This window comes from Petromyzon marinus, chromosome 43 (genome assembly GCF_048934315.1).
Source record: "Petromyzon marinus isolate PM22_M1 ecotype Great Lakes invasive population chromosome 43, UKy_Petmar_22M1.pri1.0, whole genome shotgun sequence".
Classification (NCBI taxonomy): domain Eukaryota; kingdom Metazoa; phylum Chordata; class Hyperoartia; order Petromyzontiformes; family Petromyzontidae; genus Petromyzon; species Petromyzon marinus.
Genome location: NC_133709.1, coordinates 9,967,600 through 9,989,083, shown reverse-complemented (window position 1 = coordinate 9,989,083; position 21,484 = coordinate 9,967,600). Strand labels below are relative to the sequence as shown.

The 21,484-nt window shown below is 48.2% G+C and overlaps 1 protein-coding gene across 1 annotated transcript; it reads right to left on the bottom strand.

The window, feature by feature from the left end:
* Positions 1-451: 451 nt before the first annotated feature.
* Positions 452-21,081, bottom strand: LOC116951391 (kinesin-like protein KIF3B). Its single transcript, XM_076073816.1, has 11 exons — positions 20,797-21,081; positions 16,623-17,575; positions 15,357-16,199; positions 14,171-14,362; positions 13,364-13,465; positions 10,649-10,771; positions 9,366-9,484; positions 7,715-7,831; positions 6,952-7,057; positions 5,554-5,777; positions 452-4,826 (listed from the first exon to the last, which is right to left on the bottom strand). The coding sequence occupies exons 2-11, from the start codon at positions 17,034-17,036 to the stop codon at positions 4,736-4,738; spliced, it is 2,331 nt and encodes a 776-aa protein (XP_075929931.1). The 5' UTR covers positions 17,037-17,575; positions 20,797-21,081; the 3' UTR covers positions 452-4,735.
* Positions 21,082-21,484: the final 403 nt, after the last annotated feature.

The window sequence follows — 21,484 nt, the reverse complement described above, 5'->3', positions numbered from 1 at the left end:
AACGTGGAGCCACTTCAACAAATCTTTAATCACCTCCGGCCAGGATTTCCCACTCTGCAGAGGCGTCTTGCAGTGATACTTATTAATCGTAGATATAATTTGCTACAGATGGTAGCAGTGGCACTCATCACTGTGTGACCACGGCAACCCAGGCTTTCATAAGCGGGAAGATGGCTATTACGATTCGGTAACTGTTCATATGCCAATTTAAAAAATGGATTTTTTTTAATTAGTATCAGGCCCCATGGTGTGAAGTGCAGTCTTCAACTCGTATCTATCTGGTTTCTCTATTTATCTACTATCATGAAGAGCCATTGCCCCAAACGTTGCCTATCGTATATATATTTTTGTTTGCTAGTAAGTGGGTAGAGAATGGTTTTAATGGTCTTTGGCAAATACGTATTACTGTGACATGTGGTGTTACAATGAGACACAGACACACACACGGTAATTAAGGCAAAACAAAAACATCCGTTTATTTGCCAATTAATAGATCAGTAGCAGCGTGCATTTCCCAAACGTGAATCTACAAAAATATATATACGTCAATCCGGAATCTGTCACAAACATGCTGACGCACATTACAAAAATCAACAGAAAACACTCTCAATAAATATAACCGGCTCTAAATTAATCGATTAAAACTGTATTTTTGTTACTTTAACCATTAATACAACCCAATTTCTTACACGACCCCTCACAACACCAACGCAAGTGTATTCATTTTTTAATAAATATTTAGGTGGAAACAGAGGGTATGAAATTCCAAGAGCAAATCTGCTAGTGGCGTTAAGTTTATAAAGTGTTAGCCCTGCAACAGCTTGCCTGCTCACACCACTGCTGGCAGAAAGGGCATCCATTTGTATATTTATGGCCACAAATGTTACCCTTATAACGTTTGTAAAGTAAGCCGTGCTGAAGTAAAGGTTAGTGACGCCTTACGCAATGTATGTTAAGTACGGTGACCTTCTTTCGCACCGTATGTAGCCAACCGTGCTAATCGGAGTAACAGCCTTACAAACCCACCCACTGCGTATGATTAATATATATTTGCACGTGTATTATACCGAATCAAATAAGCTAAGCCTTATTTGACTAAAGTTGGATAAGAGGCGACATTAAATTGTAAACTGGTCGCCGTAACAGTGGTGTATAATCTTTAGTGTTATTTAATATAGTGCGTTCTCTTAAGATTTTTTTAGTTATGTAACTGTACATTAAGCAGAATTGGCAGACAATGCACGAGCCAAACTAAGGCAGCCTTTTTTTTTAAAGGAGGGTTCTGTGTCGATTGACACGAGGGTTCTTTATCAGCCGAGACAAGAGTTCTGTATCGGATGAGACGAAGGTTTTGTATCGGATGATATAGGTGCTATATACCGTACGGGTAAATCACTCTGTTTTCATAAATTGGATTCTCGGCTACATAAATCTAAGGGCTAATTCTTTTTTGGTAAACCTAACCTGTCCAATCACTATAGCTCATTTAACTTCAGATATAGATTTTTTTTCCAACCAATTACATCCCAATCGCGCTGTCGACAGTTGAGGTATGTGGCAAACACCCGCCCCCCCCCCCCCCCATTCTGGCGACTCTTACAGGCGGCAAAATCTTCGTGTCATCACCTAAGGCAGTGTTCTTCATTGCAAAGCACGCGGGACACTGGCTGCCTCAGCCGGCCTCTAGTGCAGCCCCTGACGTGCGCCCACACCTCCCCCACCCCCCCCCCCCCCCCCGACAAATACACAAATTTGAAAACACCCCTTACAGGTGCTGTGGTGGCCCTCAGACTTATCTCTGGGCCCACCCCCGCTCCGAAAATTAGTGAAGAACACTGCCCCTAAGGGAATGGGCCCCGAAAGTTGACACTACCAAGCCACTTCAAAAGGCGTCACATCGCGCAGAAGCCTCTCTTATTCACTAGTCGGCGCACCTTTACGATCTGTAAACAGCGCATGACCGTGTGTCACTCTTCCCATATATTTGCACATTTCAGCCCTCAATTATCAGCTGGAATGAATTAAGTGAAAAAGCTGTGTGCACGCGTACGGTAAAGGAGCAGCCGTAGAATTGCTTTGCTCACGCCACTGCTGGCGGATGGGCTTCCACGAGAGGGCTAGAGCCCCCCCCCCCCCCCCAGTGGGTAATTGGCCTACTCTTCCATGCTACATTTGCATGACAGTTTATTTTTGTGGAATAATTAGTCGAGAGCCCCAGTCTTGCTCTGCACAAACGTAGGCTTAATCTCAAACCAAGGAACTTAGCGGTGCTCGCTCAGTGCACTGAGATGGCCAATATAAGCCCTGTGAACCATCCAGCCAGCTCGCTAAGATGGGATTACGAGTTGCTACTACTGGCGCCGCGTAATAGATTGTGAGGACTGAACTCTCTGTGCCAGTAACGCAAAAATTCAGCAAGCTGTACCACTACCACCTGGCAGCGGTTAAATCGATTATCGCTTTAAAATGCAGCAGCTAAGTCGTTTGCCTGTTTTTTTTTTAAGAGATGCACGAAGACATTAACAATCACGGCTAATTGGGGCAAAGATTTGGGACAATTTTGGTACCAGCAAAACCTAGTGTGGCACAGCCTTTACCACGAAATAGGCATTACAAAACATTTGCGACTTTTGTCCACCTGAATATGAAAAAACATTTTCCCCGTGCCACTTTAGAGCAGCCAGGAAAATCGGATGGTAGCCAGTTGGGTTAGAGGGCACTCGACGGTACTCGTAGGGAATTCTGGGATAGCTGTTCAAGAGGGTGGCAGCAGTAGGGAATTCAAGGACTGCTACAGCGTAGGCTTTTGCAGTTGTGCTGTACAGCTCTCCGGAGCGATTTTGGGCCGCAACATCGTACGTTGTCTGGCACGACGTCCGACGTTCCCCTCCACGTGCTACGATCTTCCTCGGGAACCGAATTCAGCTAATTGCTTCGAGCTTCGTCGGGAAGATCCCTTCCGTTTAGGAACCGAATCGAGTTCCTGCAGAAGCTCCCAGCACATGGAGTGAACCGTTGGACGTTCCGCTGAACAACGGCGCGGGTGCAAACCCGAAAACGCATCGGAGAGCTATCGCTCTGGAGCTGCTGCAAAGCAGGGGAGCAGCAGTGCTGGTGAGGGAAAAGTAGGCCCGGTATAAAAAAACGGAGCACTGTTTCAGTTTCAGAAGGCCCGCGACCGCTGCTCGGTGCAATATTACCGCGCGACTGAAATCGTTAATAACCACAGCGCGACGGCTGCCATGATAAGGAATCGCGAAAGACCCTGTGATGTCGCTACTCGCACGTGCGCAGACCAGCGCACGCCAGTGTCATTTGAAACATTACCATCCAACGTACAAAAGGAAGTACACGCTGTTGTCCCTGACGTCCAGTTATTGCAAAAGATGACTGATGTTAAGGGCATTCCGCTTGCCTAATCAAAAAGACGATTACTTAAAATGAGGGATGTAACTGTAAAAAAATGGAAAATTTATAACCCACATGGAGATATTTATAATGGAAACCCATGCTGGCTTCTTTGGAACACTTTACAATCCACTTCCGATCGTTTTTATTGTATCCTCTCCCCACGATGAACGTATTCATCCACTCACTCAATCCGCTCAACTACTCTCTGAACAATGATATTCGAGTGGGTTATCAAGTCTTTCCAGGACCATCCGACAAATGATAGTGGACAGCACGGAATGGACAAAAGTGTTTCCAAAGACTCAAAAAGACAAATGCTCAGATTTCCGGCTAAGATTAGGCGATGGTAGTGGTAGGCGTGTTTGTGAGTACAACGGTTGGGGAAGCCTCGTGTCTACCATCAGAAATATTTACAAATTTTAACCCCTCGAAGGCTTGGGCTGGGCTTTCTTTTTTTATGTATGTGTGTGTGCAGTCATTGGGGACTGGCTTGAGTCCGACTCGTTAACGCTCGAGGAACGTGCTGTAATAATGGGTGGCTGAAACCCAGATTTGAACTCGCAATGTCAGTGGTGGTCCACTCAATGGCTCTGACATGGCCATTTTTGTATTGTTGGTTGTTCTAAAGTTCTTGCCCCATGCCCCTACTTGACATCTGTGAAAAAGGGCTTCATAGCTCATCGAATTCCTCAAGTATCAATATTCTGATTATGATGAATCCCGTTAGAAACAAGACACACACACCCAGGATCTCAATGGTGCCAGCTCAATAGGGTGTTGTGTTGTAACAATTCACCCCCACCTCCCAATGTAAATTCCGCTAAGTGTCACAATTCAGGATCACAAATTCAACCTGACAATCATTTTTTTTTCTTTTAACACTGTGGTGCATTGCATCACCCCTAGTGGTTGCAGGGGGTCATGCGAACCCATTACATACAACGCATAAGCACTCAAGTAAAATCGATTCTTAAGCACACGATTCTACGTATGTTCTGTATCGCGAGCTTAATAATCTAAATGTGACCGTTACGGACCAAAATCACTCACCCCTTGAGAGAGACGCATCCCAGGATCTCTCAGCATTGCCGGCTCAGTGACCCCCTCCCCCCTGCCCCGACAAAGCCATTATGGACCAACTGAGCCACCCGCGCAGCCACCTGACAGCTTTTTCACGGTTCACGTTTAATCAGAAGCGTGAAAGCAAAGTTAAAAGTAAAGGCGACCCTCGGCTGCACGAGCGGACACGTTGGGTCGACAACAGTCCGTCAAATTTCTATTCTCTCCCTGCCTGTACTTGACCCCATAACTTGACCGCACGCCCTTATTTGGGCACGAGCCCCCGGGGTTGTGGGTAAAGCTGCGAGGGGGGAGGATGGCCGCTCGGAGACGGAGATTTCTTCGCCGTTTTGGGCCTAAAAAAAAAAAACAAAAGTGAAGAAAAATGTAAGAAAAAACGATTACAGCCGTAAGAGATGATGAACGCCTCGTTGCGCGCGCGTGAGCGAGCGACTGATAGCCAGGTCGTAGTTTGCAGTAAAAAACGGAGAAGTAGCTGTCGTTGATGATGAGAGGCGTGCGCGTGCTTTGTTAAGTGATTCGTTGACGCGGCGTTTTGAACTGTAATTTGGACGGTTGATCGGTTTTAGTTGCACGATTGACCAGAAGTAGCAAACGTTCGCCGAAATAAGACTAGAATACGACGAATGAGAGCGAGGTTTCTGTATCGGATGAAGTGAGGTTCAATAGGGGATGAGATAAGGCGTCTCTAGCTGATGACATGGGGGTTCTGTATCAGATCGGTCTTTGTAGCAGCTTGTGCATAGCATTTATTATGCATTTATCTTATACAGGGTTTTCAAATCCATCTCATGCATCACAATCAGAGCATCATATCCATCTCATGCAGGGCATCTCAGAGCATTATATCCATCTCATTCAGGGTGTCTGAAATAGAGCACCAATCCATCTCATCATGCAGGGCGTCTCAATCCGAGCGTCACATCTTTCCCACGCAGGGCGTCTCAATAAGAGCCTCACATCTCTCTCATAATGCAGGGTGTCCCAATCAGATCCTCGCATCATTCTCACACAGGACGTCCAATTCATCTCATGCTGGGCACGCCGGGCCCGGTGCCTCACCTCGCCCGGTCCCTCCTGCGCAAGGAAGCGCTGGCGCTGGTGCCCGTGGCTGCACCGGCGAGGTCGGCGAGGCCGTATGAGGCGTCGGCGTCCACGTGGATGTCGGCCTCCTGCAGCAGCGCGGCGTCCAGCGCGGCTTGCACGCTTGCCGCCACCGCCGGGCCCTCGTAGTCGCGCGTCGTGCGGTGGGGGGGGTCCAGCTCCAGCGACGCCACGTTCACCGCCTGCGGCGGGCAACATCAGCGCAACGAGGGATCGCGGCACTCGGGGGTAGCGGGGACGGGCGGGGGTTGGTGACACGGCCGAGCGAAAGCGCTTTCACGGTTATTTGTTGTAGACGTTAGCGCAGGGGGTCGCAAACCGCGTAACAAGAGACATTTTTTTTAATATTCGGTAACAACAAAAACTTGATATTTTAAGACCCGCAATGCAAGCGAATAAGAGACGGTGGCCCTAAATAAATAACGTGATGAAGCAGTCTTTTAAAGAGCTCAACGGCCACCCTGATTTATGCCGTGTAAAGCACTACTACGCGCCGTCTCTGCTGAGGATGTTAAAGATCTCGTTACAATTTTCGCTACAAGAGTGTGGGCCGTGTATGGTGGCATCACGGTCCACATTTTGCCTAACTTTACCGATAACGATATTGTCAGACTAATGTCCACTTGCAGGACAGTGCTGATTATTTAGCACTGCTGGCTGCTGTGCTGCCAGCTCTATGTCAGCCGGCCTACACGTTACACACAGACAACCAAACAAAGACAAATATCCCCTGTATAGCCTTAACAGATTGTAGGGGCAAGTGCTGTTAGTGAGCACCTATTAAGGGTGGCACGGCACATGAGGGGGTGGGGTGGCCAGCACCACACCAGGCCGCATTTGTCTACATAGTGGGGATGTTTACACACCACACCAGGTACTCATTTGAGGTCGGGTTGACCTAGAGGTGGCCCAAAACCAGTTCAGATCATTTTCACTGGTGTTGGCCGTGAGCGGGAATCGAACTCGATTAGCCGGGTTCGCAGTACAGTGCACTAATTGCTGCGCCACCACTCCCCCGCAAACAAAACCACACCACTCACGAAGCCTCAACAAAGATCCCCCATGCAGCCTCAGACTGTTCGAGCAAGTGCTGATAGCAAGCATCAATTAAGCCAAGCACTGTCGCCCAGAGGCTCCCCAGTGCTGACGTTGACACACACAACTGTATCAGGCACTCATTTAAGGCCAAATCGACCCAGAAGAGGTGCAGGACTGGTTCAGATAATCACCACTGATGTTGGCCATGACTGGAAATCAAACTCTGGCAGCAGGGTTCGTAGTGCAGTGCACGAAACCACTACGCTACCGCTCCCCGCACAGACACATCAGACACATACACACGGTTGCCATAGATACCCGATAACGAGGGTTTGGAACGACGACTGATGAGTCCAGGGCATGCTGGGAAATGGGTCTCTTATATCCGACGGCTGACGCAGGCCGCTGCATCATCTGCTGCTCCCTGTACGCACATCATCACCATCACCACCATCAACACCACCATCACCACTATTACCACATTTCCGTCAACATCACCACCACCATTACCACTATTATCACATTACCATCAACACCACCACCATCATCACTATTAGCATATCGCCGTCAATATCACCACCATCACCATTGCTATAGCCACTACCATTAGCTCCACCGTAGCAACTACCACCACATTGCCATCATTGTGTCTGTGTGTAGCTGCATGTGTTTGTGTAGGCCATAGGAGGACCGTGCATGCAAGTGTCTGCCATACGCGTATAAACAAAGACAAACGTGTGTCTATGTGCATGCATGTGTGTATGTGTGGCGCAGTGGTTAGCATGCTGCACTACAAACCAGGCAACCCGAGTTCAATTCTCGCTCACGGTCACCAACAACAGTGACGATTATCTAAACAGGTTCTGGGTCTCCCCTTAGGTCCACTCCGTCTCAAATGAGTCCTGGGTGCAATGTGTAAACATCGCCACTGCGGAGACAAAGGCGTGTGTGGTACTGGCCATCCACCCTCACGTGCCGGCACGCGAGGGTGCTCGCTAACAGCACTTGCCTCTACATTATGTTAAGGCTATATGGGGAATCTTTGTCTTTGTGTGCGTGGCTTCCTGTGCGCGTGTCTCACCCCTGCGAGCGAATCAGCGGCTGCAGTTTCCACTGCTCTTCATCCTCATCGAAGAAAACCCTCTTCATCAGCTTCGTCTTCTCCTCGGGGGGGATGAAGTTCTCGATGATGAGACACCTGAGGCACGGCAGGAAACTCGGTCACATAACGATTCGCAGAGGCAACATCTGTGTCACGCAGCAAAAAGAGCCTGGGCTCAATTCCTGACTCGGGCTACTAATCAAAAGTTCGGAAGTTTATTCTCCAAGTAAAGCCCATTCAGCTAAGAAGCTCTTTGCAAGTCTGCCATAGTGGTAAGATGTTAACTACCCTGTCTGGAATGCAGGAGGTTGTAGTTTCGACCCCGACCGTGACTCCTGTATAGTTGAAATTTGCATGTTCTCCCCGTGGTCACGTGGATTTTTCTCCGGGTCCTCCAGTTTTATCCTCCATATTTAGAATCAACATGTGTTTTCAGTATTTGGCTGCTAGTTTCCCCTTTTTATAGCTTTAAAACACACACACAATGTAATTGGTGTTGGCCAAAACTTCCCAATGCTGAAAGGTTACCTGCAATTTGGATCGCACACACTGCAACATGCCCTGGTCCCCCCCCCCACTGCGAAAATTTGGTAGGACCCTCGTGAACAAGTCTGGAGACTCAAGTGAGGCTTTCTTTGGTAAACAAGCAAAATGTTAATTATCATAAAACAAATACCCCTCCTCGAACGATTGAATTGATTCCCCTTCTCTCCTCTTACTACAATTGTAATGAATATATTTCGTATATGCACATAGTATACCCTGCCAGGAGGGGGCGATGCTGCCATCTGTTTTGTTCACAATAAAGTCAAGTAAAATAATCAGCCCTCCCAATCTACCGTCACCGTCCACAATCATGCGATGCAACAATCCATTCGGCAGCTGCATACGGACTTTTTTCATGGTGGATGTCCTCTTGAACGTATTTAATTCCTTGGCTGCCACTGTTATTATTTTTGACCATCATCTCACGAATATAGTTTTAAAGGAATATTAAAGTGATCTCCTGCTCATATGAGCATCGAGCGGTGAAAATTCCACACTCTGATGGCAGGGGCGAGTCTATCCATAGAACAACCAATATTGACTTCCCCACAAAGTGGTGTTAATTTTATCATCGCTGGAGGGACCCTGGAGGGATAATGGCTCTACTGCCGAGACAGTAATAAAACGTACGGATATGAACATTGAACTCTGAAAACAGGGAAGGGAAGCAGATGTTGCAGCACAGACACATTGATGGTGAGATGGATCTCATGGATCACACGAATGGATCACAAGAATGGATCACGTGGGATCTCGCCATGGTGGCAAGATGTTAACTACCTTGCCTGGTATGCAGGAGGTGGTGGGATCGATCCCGACCCTGACGCCTGTATATGTGGAATTTGCGTGTCTCTCTCTCCATGGTCGTGTGGATTTTTCTCCGGATCCTCCAGTTTTTCCCTCCACATTAAGAAACATGCATGTAGATTTTCTGGCTGCTATACATACCCACATGATAAGCTATAATGTGGCCAAGTCGCTTCTGAAAAAGTGCAATATAGCTCAGTGGGCCTTACCTGGTAAAATGAAAAATAGTTCAAAATAGTTTAATAGGTGAAGAGATGATAACGATGATGAGACCCACTTGAGCTTAAGTTCCCGCGTGAACTCGTTCTGAGACTGCTCTTGCTCCTGCCGCTCCTTGCTGTGCTCATCCTGCAGGTCGGTGATCTCCGACTTAATGGCCTGCAACTTCGCAAACAGCTGGGAAGAGAAGCGGGGGGGGGGGGGGTGGCAATGATATTGACGATCCCCAACAAGTGCGAGGCCTGCGTGACGGCAGCGTTTGGAGTGGCAGAGTTAACCATGGTGTCCTGAGGAGCTCTAATTCAAGGTGAAACCTTCACTTACTCGCTTAGGCTATACTGCACAGATGATCATGCGTACAGCAAGAATCACGTTCAGATTTGTCACGTGAAATGGTAGGGGTATCCATTCCTATGCTGATTAATTCTAATCAAGGTGAAGCTTGTATGAGTTGTTGCATTTAAACTGCGTCGATGATTGCAAACACAGGCGCAGCCTGTGCAGATTTTTTTTACGTCAAGTAGCACTGCTATTCACCCTCTGCATGATGAACTCTAATCTTCACAGGGTTGTTATGTCTATAATATGAACATTTAAATTTCGATTGAAAACGAATTTCTTTACAACAGTTTTTCCTGTTGCTCGTTGTCCTTGCCCCGCACCTCCGATTACTACAGTCGGCTACGTACGGTGCATATGAATTTTAACATAGTCATACCTCAGTATACGACCGCTTTGGAATACGTCGAATTTGGTATACGTCGTGTTTTGACGAGAAAAAAACTGTCATGGGATACGACGTCTTGCTTGTGATACGAGGCGCTTGCTAGAACTTGTATGGGTCGGGATGGGTCACCGCGTACCCGCGTAGACCCCGTTCACGACTGAAACAAAGCGCCGCTCCTCAGTCTGCCTGTAGATCTCGTTCAGTGCACAACCCTTGCTATAACTGTGAATTTTCACATGCATTTGTTTTAATGTATGTATGCATTTTTAGTAATAAGTAGTGTCTAAATTATGTTATACAACCCCCATTAATGTATACTATGCCATATAAAATATAATTTCTTATACTCTGGAACGGATTATTTCCTTTCCCTTTATTTCTTATGGGAAAGATTCGTTTGGTATATTCGTCATTTTCGGTATAAGTCCTACCTTCTGGAATGAATTAACGACGTATACCGAGGAACCACTGTACCTATATACATACATATGGCACAGGTGATCGTAAATAAAGGTAGAACGTGTACCGATTTGTCTCGTCAAGTGGCAGGGCCCATGCTGTGCCGATAAACTCTAATCAAGGTGAACCCTGTACAGAATTGTGATGGTGACAACCTTTTTTAACTTCTTGGTCTTCATCTCGACCTCTTGCTGCAGCGTGGTAAACGTCTCCCGGAGCTCCAGCGTCTCCTCGTCACGCGCCTCCATCTTCTGCTGGATTTCCCGCTCGCGCCGAGACTGAGCGGCACAAGGTAGCACAGCCACACAGCCGCCGTCACAACACGCGCCGTGGTGACGTCACTGCCGCGTGTAAAGCAACACATGCTGCAACACAGCAGTATGCTGTAACCGTGTAACGTAACAAAGCAGCTGTGAACCTGTATGGCAGTGCAACGACGCTGTCACACTAAAATAAATGTTACTTGCTTAGCAATTTAACACAATTGTCACGTGGCTATTTCCTCTGATCCTCCGCCTCGTATTACGATGGAGTGTCACAATTCCACGGTCATGTTTTTGATTCAAGAATTTATTTCTGAACAATGTCGTGAATCCTGCAGCCACTTCTGGCTGCAGGATTCACGCGAACAATTTACGCGGCACAATAGGAATGAAAAAATTATATCAAAATGATCGTCACATCCACAAAATGTGGATGTATGAGTGTACGAAATTAGTATGCTTTGGCAGTGGTTTCATCATCATTGACGCCATCTGTATGTGGACAGGACACGCAGTTTTCCAGGGCTGGTCTGGTTGGAGCACAGCTCTTGCTCAGCATCATCACCACAGGTTGCCTGTGAGTTCAAATTATTATAAACTAAAACTAAACTATATTTATATTACCAGGTAAGACCCACTGAGCTATATACAGTGAGGGAAAAAACTATTTGATCCCCTGCTGATTTTGTACGTTTGCCCACTGACAAAGAAATGATCAGTCTATAATTTTAATGGTAGGTTTATTTGAACAGTGAGAGGCAGAATAACAACAAAAAAATCCAGAAAAACGCATGTCAAAAATGTTATAAATTGATTTGCATTTTAGTGAGGGAAATAAGTATTTGACCCCTCTGCAAAACATGACTTAGTACTTGGTGGCAAAACCCTTGTTGGAAATCACAGAGGTCAGACGTTTCTTGTAGTTGGCCACCAGGTTTGTACACATCTCAGGAGGGATTTTGTCCCACTCCTCTTTGCAGATCTTCTCCAAGTCATTAAGGTTTTGAGGCTGACGTTTGGCAACTCGAACCTTCAGCTCCCTCCACAGATTTTCTATGGGATTAAGGTCTGTAGACTGGCTAGGCCACTCCAGGACCATAATGTGCTTCTTCTTGAGCCACTCCTTTGTTGCCTTGGCCGTGTGTTTTGGGTCATTGTCATGCTGGAATACCCATCAATGACCCATTTTCAATGCCTTGGCTGAGGGAAGGAGGTTCTCACCCAAGATTTGACGGTACATGGCCCCGTCCATCGTCCATTTGATGCGGTGAAGTTGTCCTGTCCCCTTAGCAGAAAAACACCCCCAAAGCATAATGTTTCCACCTCCATGTTTGACGGTGGGGATGGTGTTCTTGTGGTCATAGGCAGCATTCCTCCTCCTCCAAACATGGCGAGTTGAGTTGATGCCAAAGAGCTCCATTTTGGTCTCACCTGACCACAACACTTTCACCCAGTTGTCCTCTGAATCATTCAGATGTTCATTGGCAAACTTCAGACGGGCATGTATATGTGCTGTCTTGAACAGGGGGACCTTGCGGGCGCTGCAGGATTTCAGTCCTTCACGGCGTAGTGTGTTACCAATTGTTTTGTTGGTGACTATGGTCCCAGCTACCTTGAGATCATTGACAAGATCCTCCTGTGTAGTTCTGGGCTGATTCCTCACCGTTCTCATGATCATTGCAACTCCACGAGATGAGATCTAGCATGGAGCCCCAGGCCGAGGGAGATTGACAGTTCTTTTGTGTTTCTTCCATTTGCGAATAATCGCACCAACTGTTGTCACCTTCTCACCAAGCTGCTTGCCAATGGTCTTGTAGCCCATTCCAGCCTTGTGTAGGTCTACAATCTTGTCCCTGACATCCTTGGAGAGCTCTTTGGTCTTGGCCATGGTGGGGAGTTTGGAATCTGATTGAATAATTGCTTCTGTGGACACGTGTCTTTTACACAGGTAACAAGCTGAGATTAGAAGCACTCCCTTCAAGAGTGTGCTCCTAATCTCAGCTCGTTACCTATATAAAAGACACCTGGGAGCTAAAAATATTTCTGATTGAGAGGGGGTCAAATACTTATTTCCCTCATTAAAATGCAAATCGATTTATAACATTTTTGACATGCGTTTTTCTGGATTTTTTTGTTATTCTGTCTCTCACTGTTCAAATAAACCTACCATTAAAATTATAGACTGATCATTTCTTTGTTAGTGGGCAAACGTACAAAATCAGCAGGGGATCAAATACTTTTTTCCCTCACTATATCTCTTTTCAGGAAGCGACCTGGCTACAAATGAGAGCTCAACAAAGTGGTTTGTCACGCGGAAATTTATAGTGGCCAAATACTCTAAACGTGGAGAGATAAATCGGAAGACCCGGAGAAAAATCCCCGTGACCACAGGGAGATTATACAAACTCCAAATATACAGCAGGCGACAGGGTCGGATCGAACCCACGACTTCCTGCATTGCATACCAGGCGAGGGAGTTAATATCTCGCCACCACGTCACCCCTGCATGACCCATCATCACCCCGAGACTGGGAAACCCAAGGTGGGCTTTGTTGCCTCCTCAAACTGGAGCGATGAACTGCCACTGGACACGAGCGCAGCACCCACCTGCTCAGCTATCTCCTGCCTGCGCTGTTCCAAAACCTTCTGCTGCTCATTTGTCCGGTCCACAATGTTCTTCCCGCCGACCAGCAGCTTACTCTCCATCGCCTGTGCCCACACACACACACACACAGAGATCCCTCGTTTAACCATAGAGGCCATAACGCACATCAGCTTATACACAGATTCTTACACAAACGGGCACTCACATACACACAGAGACATAACCAGACACACGTCAGACACGTGTGCATCATGTGACCAACACCATTATGAAGCCACTCCCTTGAGAGATTTTGAGACAGACAGCCAAACCCAGGGCTTGAACCCAGAACTCCCAGCAGTGCCGGCCCAGTGCTCCGACAACCATCATCACTTAATATTTATAAACGTACTACTCATTCAGTATATCCAAAGGCGTCCTGTGGCAGGGCACAGCCCCCGGTGGCAGGTGTCCCTAAAAGGCGCAAGGTTTACGCAGCACTGACCAGTAAGTATTCGTCTGCCAACAGGGGGCAGTGTTGCTCAGTGGCTTGCCCAATTAAATAATTAACTACCATAAATAAAATAAAATTGTATTTTATTTTATACCTACGTGACTTTACCGAAAGAACCAAAGAGCATAGATTCCTGCAGTCACGAAAGCTTCAAATCAAGATTAATTAACTACCATTCATCTCACACCTACAGCTGAGTGCAGCACTGGGCCGAGGGACAGTGATAGCACCCAGCTGGTGGATATACAATGGCTTGAAGGTAATGATGATGATGATGATGATTACAATGATGATGACATCGACGAAGATGAGGCACCTTGATCTTAGTGGCGAGTGAGTCCCGCGCATCTTGCTGGTGCTTGAGGTCGTCCATCTTGAGCTCGGTGTCGCGGATGAGTCGCTCGCGCTCCCCGGCCAGCAGGCTCTGGTCGTCCAGGATGCTCTGCCTCTCACGCTCCAGCTGCTGGCGGCGCTCCACCAGGCGCTGCTCCTCGTCTTGCTCGCTCACCTTGCACGCGACAGCGAGCAGCGCTCGGGTTAGGCACGGGGGTCAGCGAGAATGGACGCTTGAGTACGCCAAATGCCTGCTTAACGCGCGGCGATAACGCGTTTTCGCTACAATGCGGTTCTTCCACGGTTAAATTTGATTGAAGACGAGCAGAAAAATACATATATTTCAAAACTTGTCTTCTCTTAAAAAACATAACATATACATACACAAATACTCAGCTATTATGAAAGCCCGGCGTTCCGTTTGTCCATTTGTCCGTCAACAAAATTATAAGATCCTGGCAGAAGTCCTGAATCAAAAAGTTATAGAAAGTGGGGGTAAAAATTTGATTTAAAAGGTTTCCAAATGTTATTGACCCCCCCCCCGACCAATTTTTTTTTTATTTTGCAGGCATATATACCTACCCACAACTTACATAAAAAATAAGTAGTATCTAGTGACTCTAAAGTAGTATCTACTGACTCCACAGTACTATATAACGACTATAGTAGTATATATACTTGGTTCTTTCGGTCAAGTCACGTAGAAGGGAAACAATAAAATAATAAAAATATAAAACAATAAAATTCTCACGACGTTTCGACTGCGACACAAGCAATCATCATCAGGTGTGAAAACCACAACAAGAAAATTTGAAAAAAGTGGCGGTTATTTTTAACGTTAGCACCACGGAGAGAGATTTTACAGTTTGTTCAGATGGACGAGTCCATCTATGTTCGGAAAAAGAGGAGGGGGGAGACGAAAAATAATGGATGCGGTCTGAAAGCCACCTTAGGCGTGATCAATCAATTAAAAATATGAAGCACCGCTGTGGAAGTACGGGATTTTCTGCAGGTCAACTCAGGGGGCACGGATAAAATAAAGATACAAGGATGAGAACAAACTTTCACTTTAAATGTTTTTTTTCAAAAGCGCCACCTTGAAACAAACGTCCACCACCTCAAGCGGAAAGCGATAGCAAAACACGCGCACTGCAAGCCACCGGCCTCACCTCCGCCACCTCATCATCATCGTCATCCTCCTCCTCGCCATCATCGGGCCCTTCCCCGGGTCTCTTCCTCCCTCCCCTCCTCTTCTTCTTTCCGCCGCCACCACCCACGCCAACTCCTCCTCCTCCTCCTCCTCCGACGTCCCCCCGCTTCTCGAGCTGCTCCTTGAGTCTCGCGATCTCCTCCTGGAACTCGCGCAGCAGCGCGTCCTTGGGGTCCTCGTTGACGCGTGGGCGGTTGCGAATGTTCTTGGCGCGGTTGGCGTAGCGCAGCGTGGTGAGCGACTCATCGTAGTTGTACGACGCGGGCCCCACGTTGGCCACCATGACGGTGCGCGCGTTGCCGCCGAGCGAGTCCTGCAGCAGGCGCGTGAGCTTCGAGTCGCGGTACGGTACGTGAGTGCTCTTGCCGTCCACCAGCGCCGAGATGACGTTGCCCAACGCCGACAGCGACAGGTTGATCTTGGTCGCCTCCTTGAGCCGCTCGCCCTGCGCCCCTGTCTTCGCCTGCCGTTCGCTGCCGGCCAGGTCGACGAGGTTCAGCTTGCCGACGCGGATGTGGCTCTCGCCGTCGGCGCCCAGCTCGCTGCACTCCACCGTGATGACAAAGATGGCGTGCGAGCGCGAGCTGTGCTCGTTCATGTTGGTGGCGCCCACCGAGCGGTTCTGGTTGCCGATGCCCATCACGTGCTCAATCTCCCGCGCGCTCTTCGTCACGAAGGACGACAGGTCCTTGACGTGGATGCCCGTGTCGGGGCGCTCACGCAGCTCCAGCCGCCGCGACTGGTCGCGGGAGAGTAGGTCGCGGATCTCCTCCTGGTAGATCTCCAGGTAGGAGGCGCGCACCTGTCGGGGGAGCATGGGGAGGTGCCAGTGCGGGTGGGGCTAAGCATCATGCACTCTCAGACTGGTAGGCTGACGCACAGACAGGTTAACAGAGCCACGATGACAGACAAGCTTAGATACAGATTGGTTTGCCCGAAACGTTGGCATAGATAAATCGCTTAACTTTTTTTCACCACCGCCAGGTAAACAATCAAAACCTCCTCAACCACTTTACATCTGTCACCACCACCATCACTACCTCTACCACCCTCCCTTCTCCAAATACTGCCCTCCCTCTCGGCACCGCCATCACCACCCATCCCCCTCCACCACCATTACCGCAACAACCACCACGTTCCCTCTCCCACCACCACCACCACCACCTTTCCTCTCACCACCACCACCGCCACCGCCGTAGTTACTGGCGCCCCCTCTCTCACGTACCAGGTACTGTTGGTTCTGCGAGCGGGAGATGTGCGTGAAGATGTGCTCGAAGGAGTTGGGGATGACGCCGCGGCGCTCTGGGTCGGAGCGCACGCCCTCCATCGTATAGGTCTTGCCGGTGCCCGTCTGTCCGTACGCGAAGATGGTGCCATTGAACCCGCACAGCACCGAGTCGACGAGCGGCCGGAAGCTCTCCTCATAGATGTCCAGCTGCTTGGCATCGCCGCCGTACACCGCGTCGAACGTGAACGTGCGCGCTGGGTCGGCGTTGGCACGCGGGTTGCGGATCGCCACTTGCCCGGCGCGCACGTCGATGGTGATGACGCTCTCATACGATGCCGCCGACTCGCGCGGGTTCATCGGGCGGCACCGCACCACCACGCGCACCGTTTCGGCGCTCTTGGCGCGAGACATGGCCGCCGGGTAGTGTGGAGAGGGAGGAGGGTAGGAGGTGGCAAGGGAGAAGATAGATCACAGTGGCGGTGGTGGTGGTGCTGCTGCTGCTGGTAGAGGAGGGTGGTACTGAGGTGAGAGACAGAAGTTGGTCGAAGTGATGGGAGGTGGTGGTACCGGAGGTGGTAGTGGTGGAAAAGAGAGGTGGCATAAGGTGGAGAACGGAAGGAGAATGGATGTATTGGGAAAAGGAAGGACAGGGGATGTAGTTGTGGTGAGAGAGGAAATGCAAATGTGGTGGTGGTGGTGGTGGTAGCAGTGGTGGAGAGAAAGTTCACTTGAGGTGAGGTGATGGGAGATTCTCGTGGGCGAGGAAAGGTGGTGGTAGTTGTGGCGTTATGCTGGTGGTTGTGACAGAGTTAAGGGACTGAGGCAGTGGTGGTTGCAAAGACTGAGCAGTAGTGGCGGTAGTGATAAAGGTTCAGGAAAGAGTGGCGGTGGTGGGGTCGGTTGAGGCCACGCTGCTGGTGGCCTGACGACGGCAGGTGAGCAACGACAGTCTGTAAAAGAAAGTACGGCACTTATTAGAAATGATGAGTGAAATAAATCGATCTTCAACTGTACATTAACAATACACGCCTGACATCATCTCCATTGTACATGACTGACATCTCCGAAGCTGACCACACCCAACTGACCATGGGCTGAAGGGATTAAAAATATTTTTTAAAAATTAAGTGCAGAGACACACGGAGGTCTGTTTATGTCTCTACTAATGGGTGCTGTATGAGCAGTTGGTCTCTGCAATACTCAATGCGATACAACTTGAATTTGTACAGCATTTAAATGCAACTGCATTTCAAGATAATGTATAGACAAAGTGGGCATATTTATTTTACAGAGGCAGTCGTAGGAAAGAAAATGTTTTTTTAGGCCTTGGCTTAACCAGGGAATCAAGAGTACTGAGTTCCAGGCAATAAGAGAAGCAGATGATATTGATCGACCTTCCACTGAGTGAATGTTGAGAGGTTTCAAAATAAAGCCTTGGTTGCTGGAACGGAGAGTGCATAGAGGAGAGCAGTGCGTTTAATGTTTCTATGTAAATTCAATATACGCACGATATTAATGGAAAACACGCACATACAAATTCAGAACATATTAAACGACACGTATGCACATTTATCAATCACAAGGCATCACAATACATCTCCTGTGAAAAATATGACTCACCCCGTAAAAGGAACGTGGAATTTCCATCATTGTCTTGGGAGACTCCCAACCCTACTAGGATGCGAGGTGGAATGGAGGCGGCAGTGTTATCCCTCAATGAGTGTGGGTATTCTACAGATTCTACAGTTTCCTTGCACCTGCAGCAAAACGCTGGATTTATTTTAAATAGGAATTGGCCAAACATCTCAAGTATTGTAAATGTTGTGGCTTGGCTCTCCAACACACCCATGTGCTGTACTAGTGACGAATTGGCAAGTTCTGTTTACGTGACAACCCTTACTAGTTGGCTGTCGGGTGGTGGCGGGTTTAACGCCAAATGTATATATTTACGCGATCTAACCCAAAAAACTTCCATTATGGATCTCAGTGTATGTATGTTGAACTTCTTTCGCACCTTACGTAGCCAACCGTTCTAATCAATCAACGCAGGACCCTCGTGAAGTATTCTGGAGATGCTGTGAGGCTCTTCCAGACAAATAAAATATATTTTTTTAATCAGGCGCACCAATTCCACGTTCATGTGTGGACATACACTTTTACTTATTTCGTGAGTACTGTACATTATTTAAGTCTAGTTCAAACACCAACGCACGTATTTAAGTTCAACACCCGTAAGAGGTGGTGGCTCAGAGGTCAAGGCAGTGGACCTTAACGCCAAACAACTACGCCCCCTCTCCGGCGGACTGGACTGCGCTGTATTTGTCGCGATACTCCCGAAGCTATCGCGTGGTTCGCAAACTTAAAACGCGAGACGTATCATTTACACGCACTGTACCTGCCATACGCTAGAAGAAGTCGGGAGCGCCGAGCCGGGGGTGATGAGATGATGGCTTTAGAATGTAGGTAGCCGCCCGTGGTTTAAACGGGAGTTCTTAAGACATATCTGTCAACCCATACGGTTTACCCGTATTCTTGTACCGGGAACTTACGTTTTCAGATCCATACGGCGTACAGCCCGTTTCGATCCGGGCAAAAAAAATTGTGTATTTGTTTGTGTTTGTCCCTTGTGATGGAACTTTGTAGGATGAACGATGGCATTTATAAGGGCACGGGGTGACCAATAAGGTCTGAATTGGTCTGCAATAAGGTATGCACTAATAAGGGGCTGACAGCATGTTCAGGGGTAATAAGTGAACCGATGATCTCAACTCCGATCACGAAATGACAAACACAAAACCCCCATAATATTAAATGTGTTTTTTCTTCATATATTATCCTGGAAAGTGCATTACATTATTACACTGTCGCCATATATAAATCACACATCATACACCCCTGTCGATGGGCGTAGCTGTCAGTGACTTTATGACCGTCAGAATCTCTCGCCCCAAGTCAGCACGCGTGAGTGTCGTGCGTCTCGACTGCGTTGAGTCACCCCCAATGACGCCCTCACATTAGCTAATAACCGTGGATGTTAGCGATTAAAAGCTCATCGAATACGGCGTATGAATCATTAAGGATTCACGCAACCCATCGTCCCCATCGCCATTAAGAGTCAGAATCTTTATTTATCCTTGCGGAATCCGATGAGCTACTAAGCTCGTTTTCCCCAGGCGTCCAGTGAGGGGAGGCCTTCTGGGCTGACGCTTGTGGGCGATGTTCAGAACACACACGCGGCAGAACGAGGCAGGCAATGGAGAGTAGGCTGTCAGTACAGACACGCTTGACAGAAGATAACTGCACCGAGATTCTGTCGTACAGCACGTGGGACGGAGACGGGCGGATGAGTGAAACAGTGGGAGCGAGCGAGCGAGCGAGAGACAGCCCGAGACGAGGTTCCAACTAAAGCAAAACCGATGCTTCAATCGATCCGTAAATCAAGTCACGAATAACATCGCAACATTCATTTACAGTCACGATGCGCTTCATGACAACGACATAGAGATCAACGCTAAATTAGAACGGTGCAATTAATGCGACGCGACTACTCCACTGTACACCTTCAAATAAAGACAAAAAACTTAACCACTAATACATGACTAAAACCAAGCTTAAAACGTCTCTTACGTGCGTTCATTCGAGACTCATTTGCAAACCCAATCGCTTTCGCGTCCTCTCAATTCGATAAGTATCGGCTCGATTGAAACGAAGACCTCCTTTACTTGAACAACGCATTGCGAAAATGACAGCACACCAGCCCCCCCATCTTCTCCTTCCCTTTGTCAATCCACCGCTGAACGGGGGGCTTTGCCCACGCCCTTGGCCGCTCGTGGGTCGGTTAATATTTAACCATACTTCACCGCGTTGGTCACCGCTGTTTTGGTATGCAGAGTGCCGATGGGGGGGGGAGGGTGGTGAGTGCCTAAGACCGGTGCGAGACACTACCGGCCACAGATGTCAGCATGTGGCGCGCGAATGCAATTGAAGGGAGGTGGCTGCGGGGTTCATAGCGCAATGCGCTAACCGCGACGCCACCCCTCAAATGGCAATAAAAATACGTAACAACAATAAGCCGTCAGTAATCATTTGTTCAATAAACCGAACGTTTTTTTTAAGACGAATAAATATTGTCGCTAAGGCTCGCATAGGCCGGGTGCAGGCTTCGCCTCACCTGTAAACGCAGTGCAGCTATCTCCCGTTATATCCGTCGAGAGCCCTTGACAGCGCACGCTTCGTCCCTCTTCGTCGTCTTTTGATACATACGAGCATTAATATCACATTTTGATTCTCGTATTTTTTGTTAATAACAAAACAAATATTTTTTACGAACATCACCAACGTCTCGATAAGACTAGCGGCCCGCCCTGCCCTCGCTCCGCCATGGTAGCTAAATCCATAGAGCGCATACGCTCGACCCGACTCTCCGACCAATGGGCGAGCGGCTTCGCACGACCACGTGCACCCTTGCGACCATTCGAGCGCGGTGTAGGCAAGTCGGCCCTCGCCTATCCGCGGTGGGAATTATAGACGGAACGGGCTTGGTTGCTAAGGCGCGTTACCCGGGCAACGCAAGGCGGCCCTAGTTACGCATTTAGCTTCCCAAAGAAATCATTCAGAACACGACTATGCAACGAACATTATAAATCAATATTATTGTTTTATTAATGCACGGCAGACCTTGACAAACCATCCATCGTGGTGTATTCGCTTGCTTACAGCAGCAAATAGTTTTGACTGGAAAATCCGGATTATAAGACGCACGTCCCTCACGAGGAGTCAGTATCAAAAAAAAAAGTTATCCCATCATGGTCCCAAACAAAAGAGAAACACGCCGGATTATAAGACGCATATAACAGACG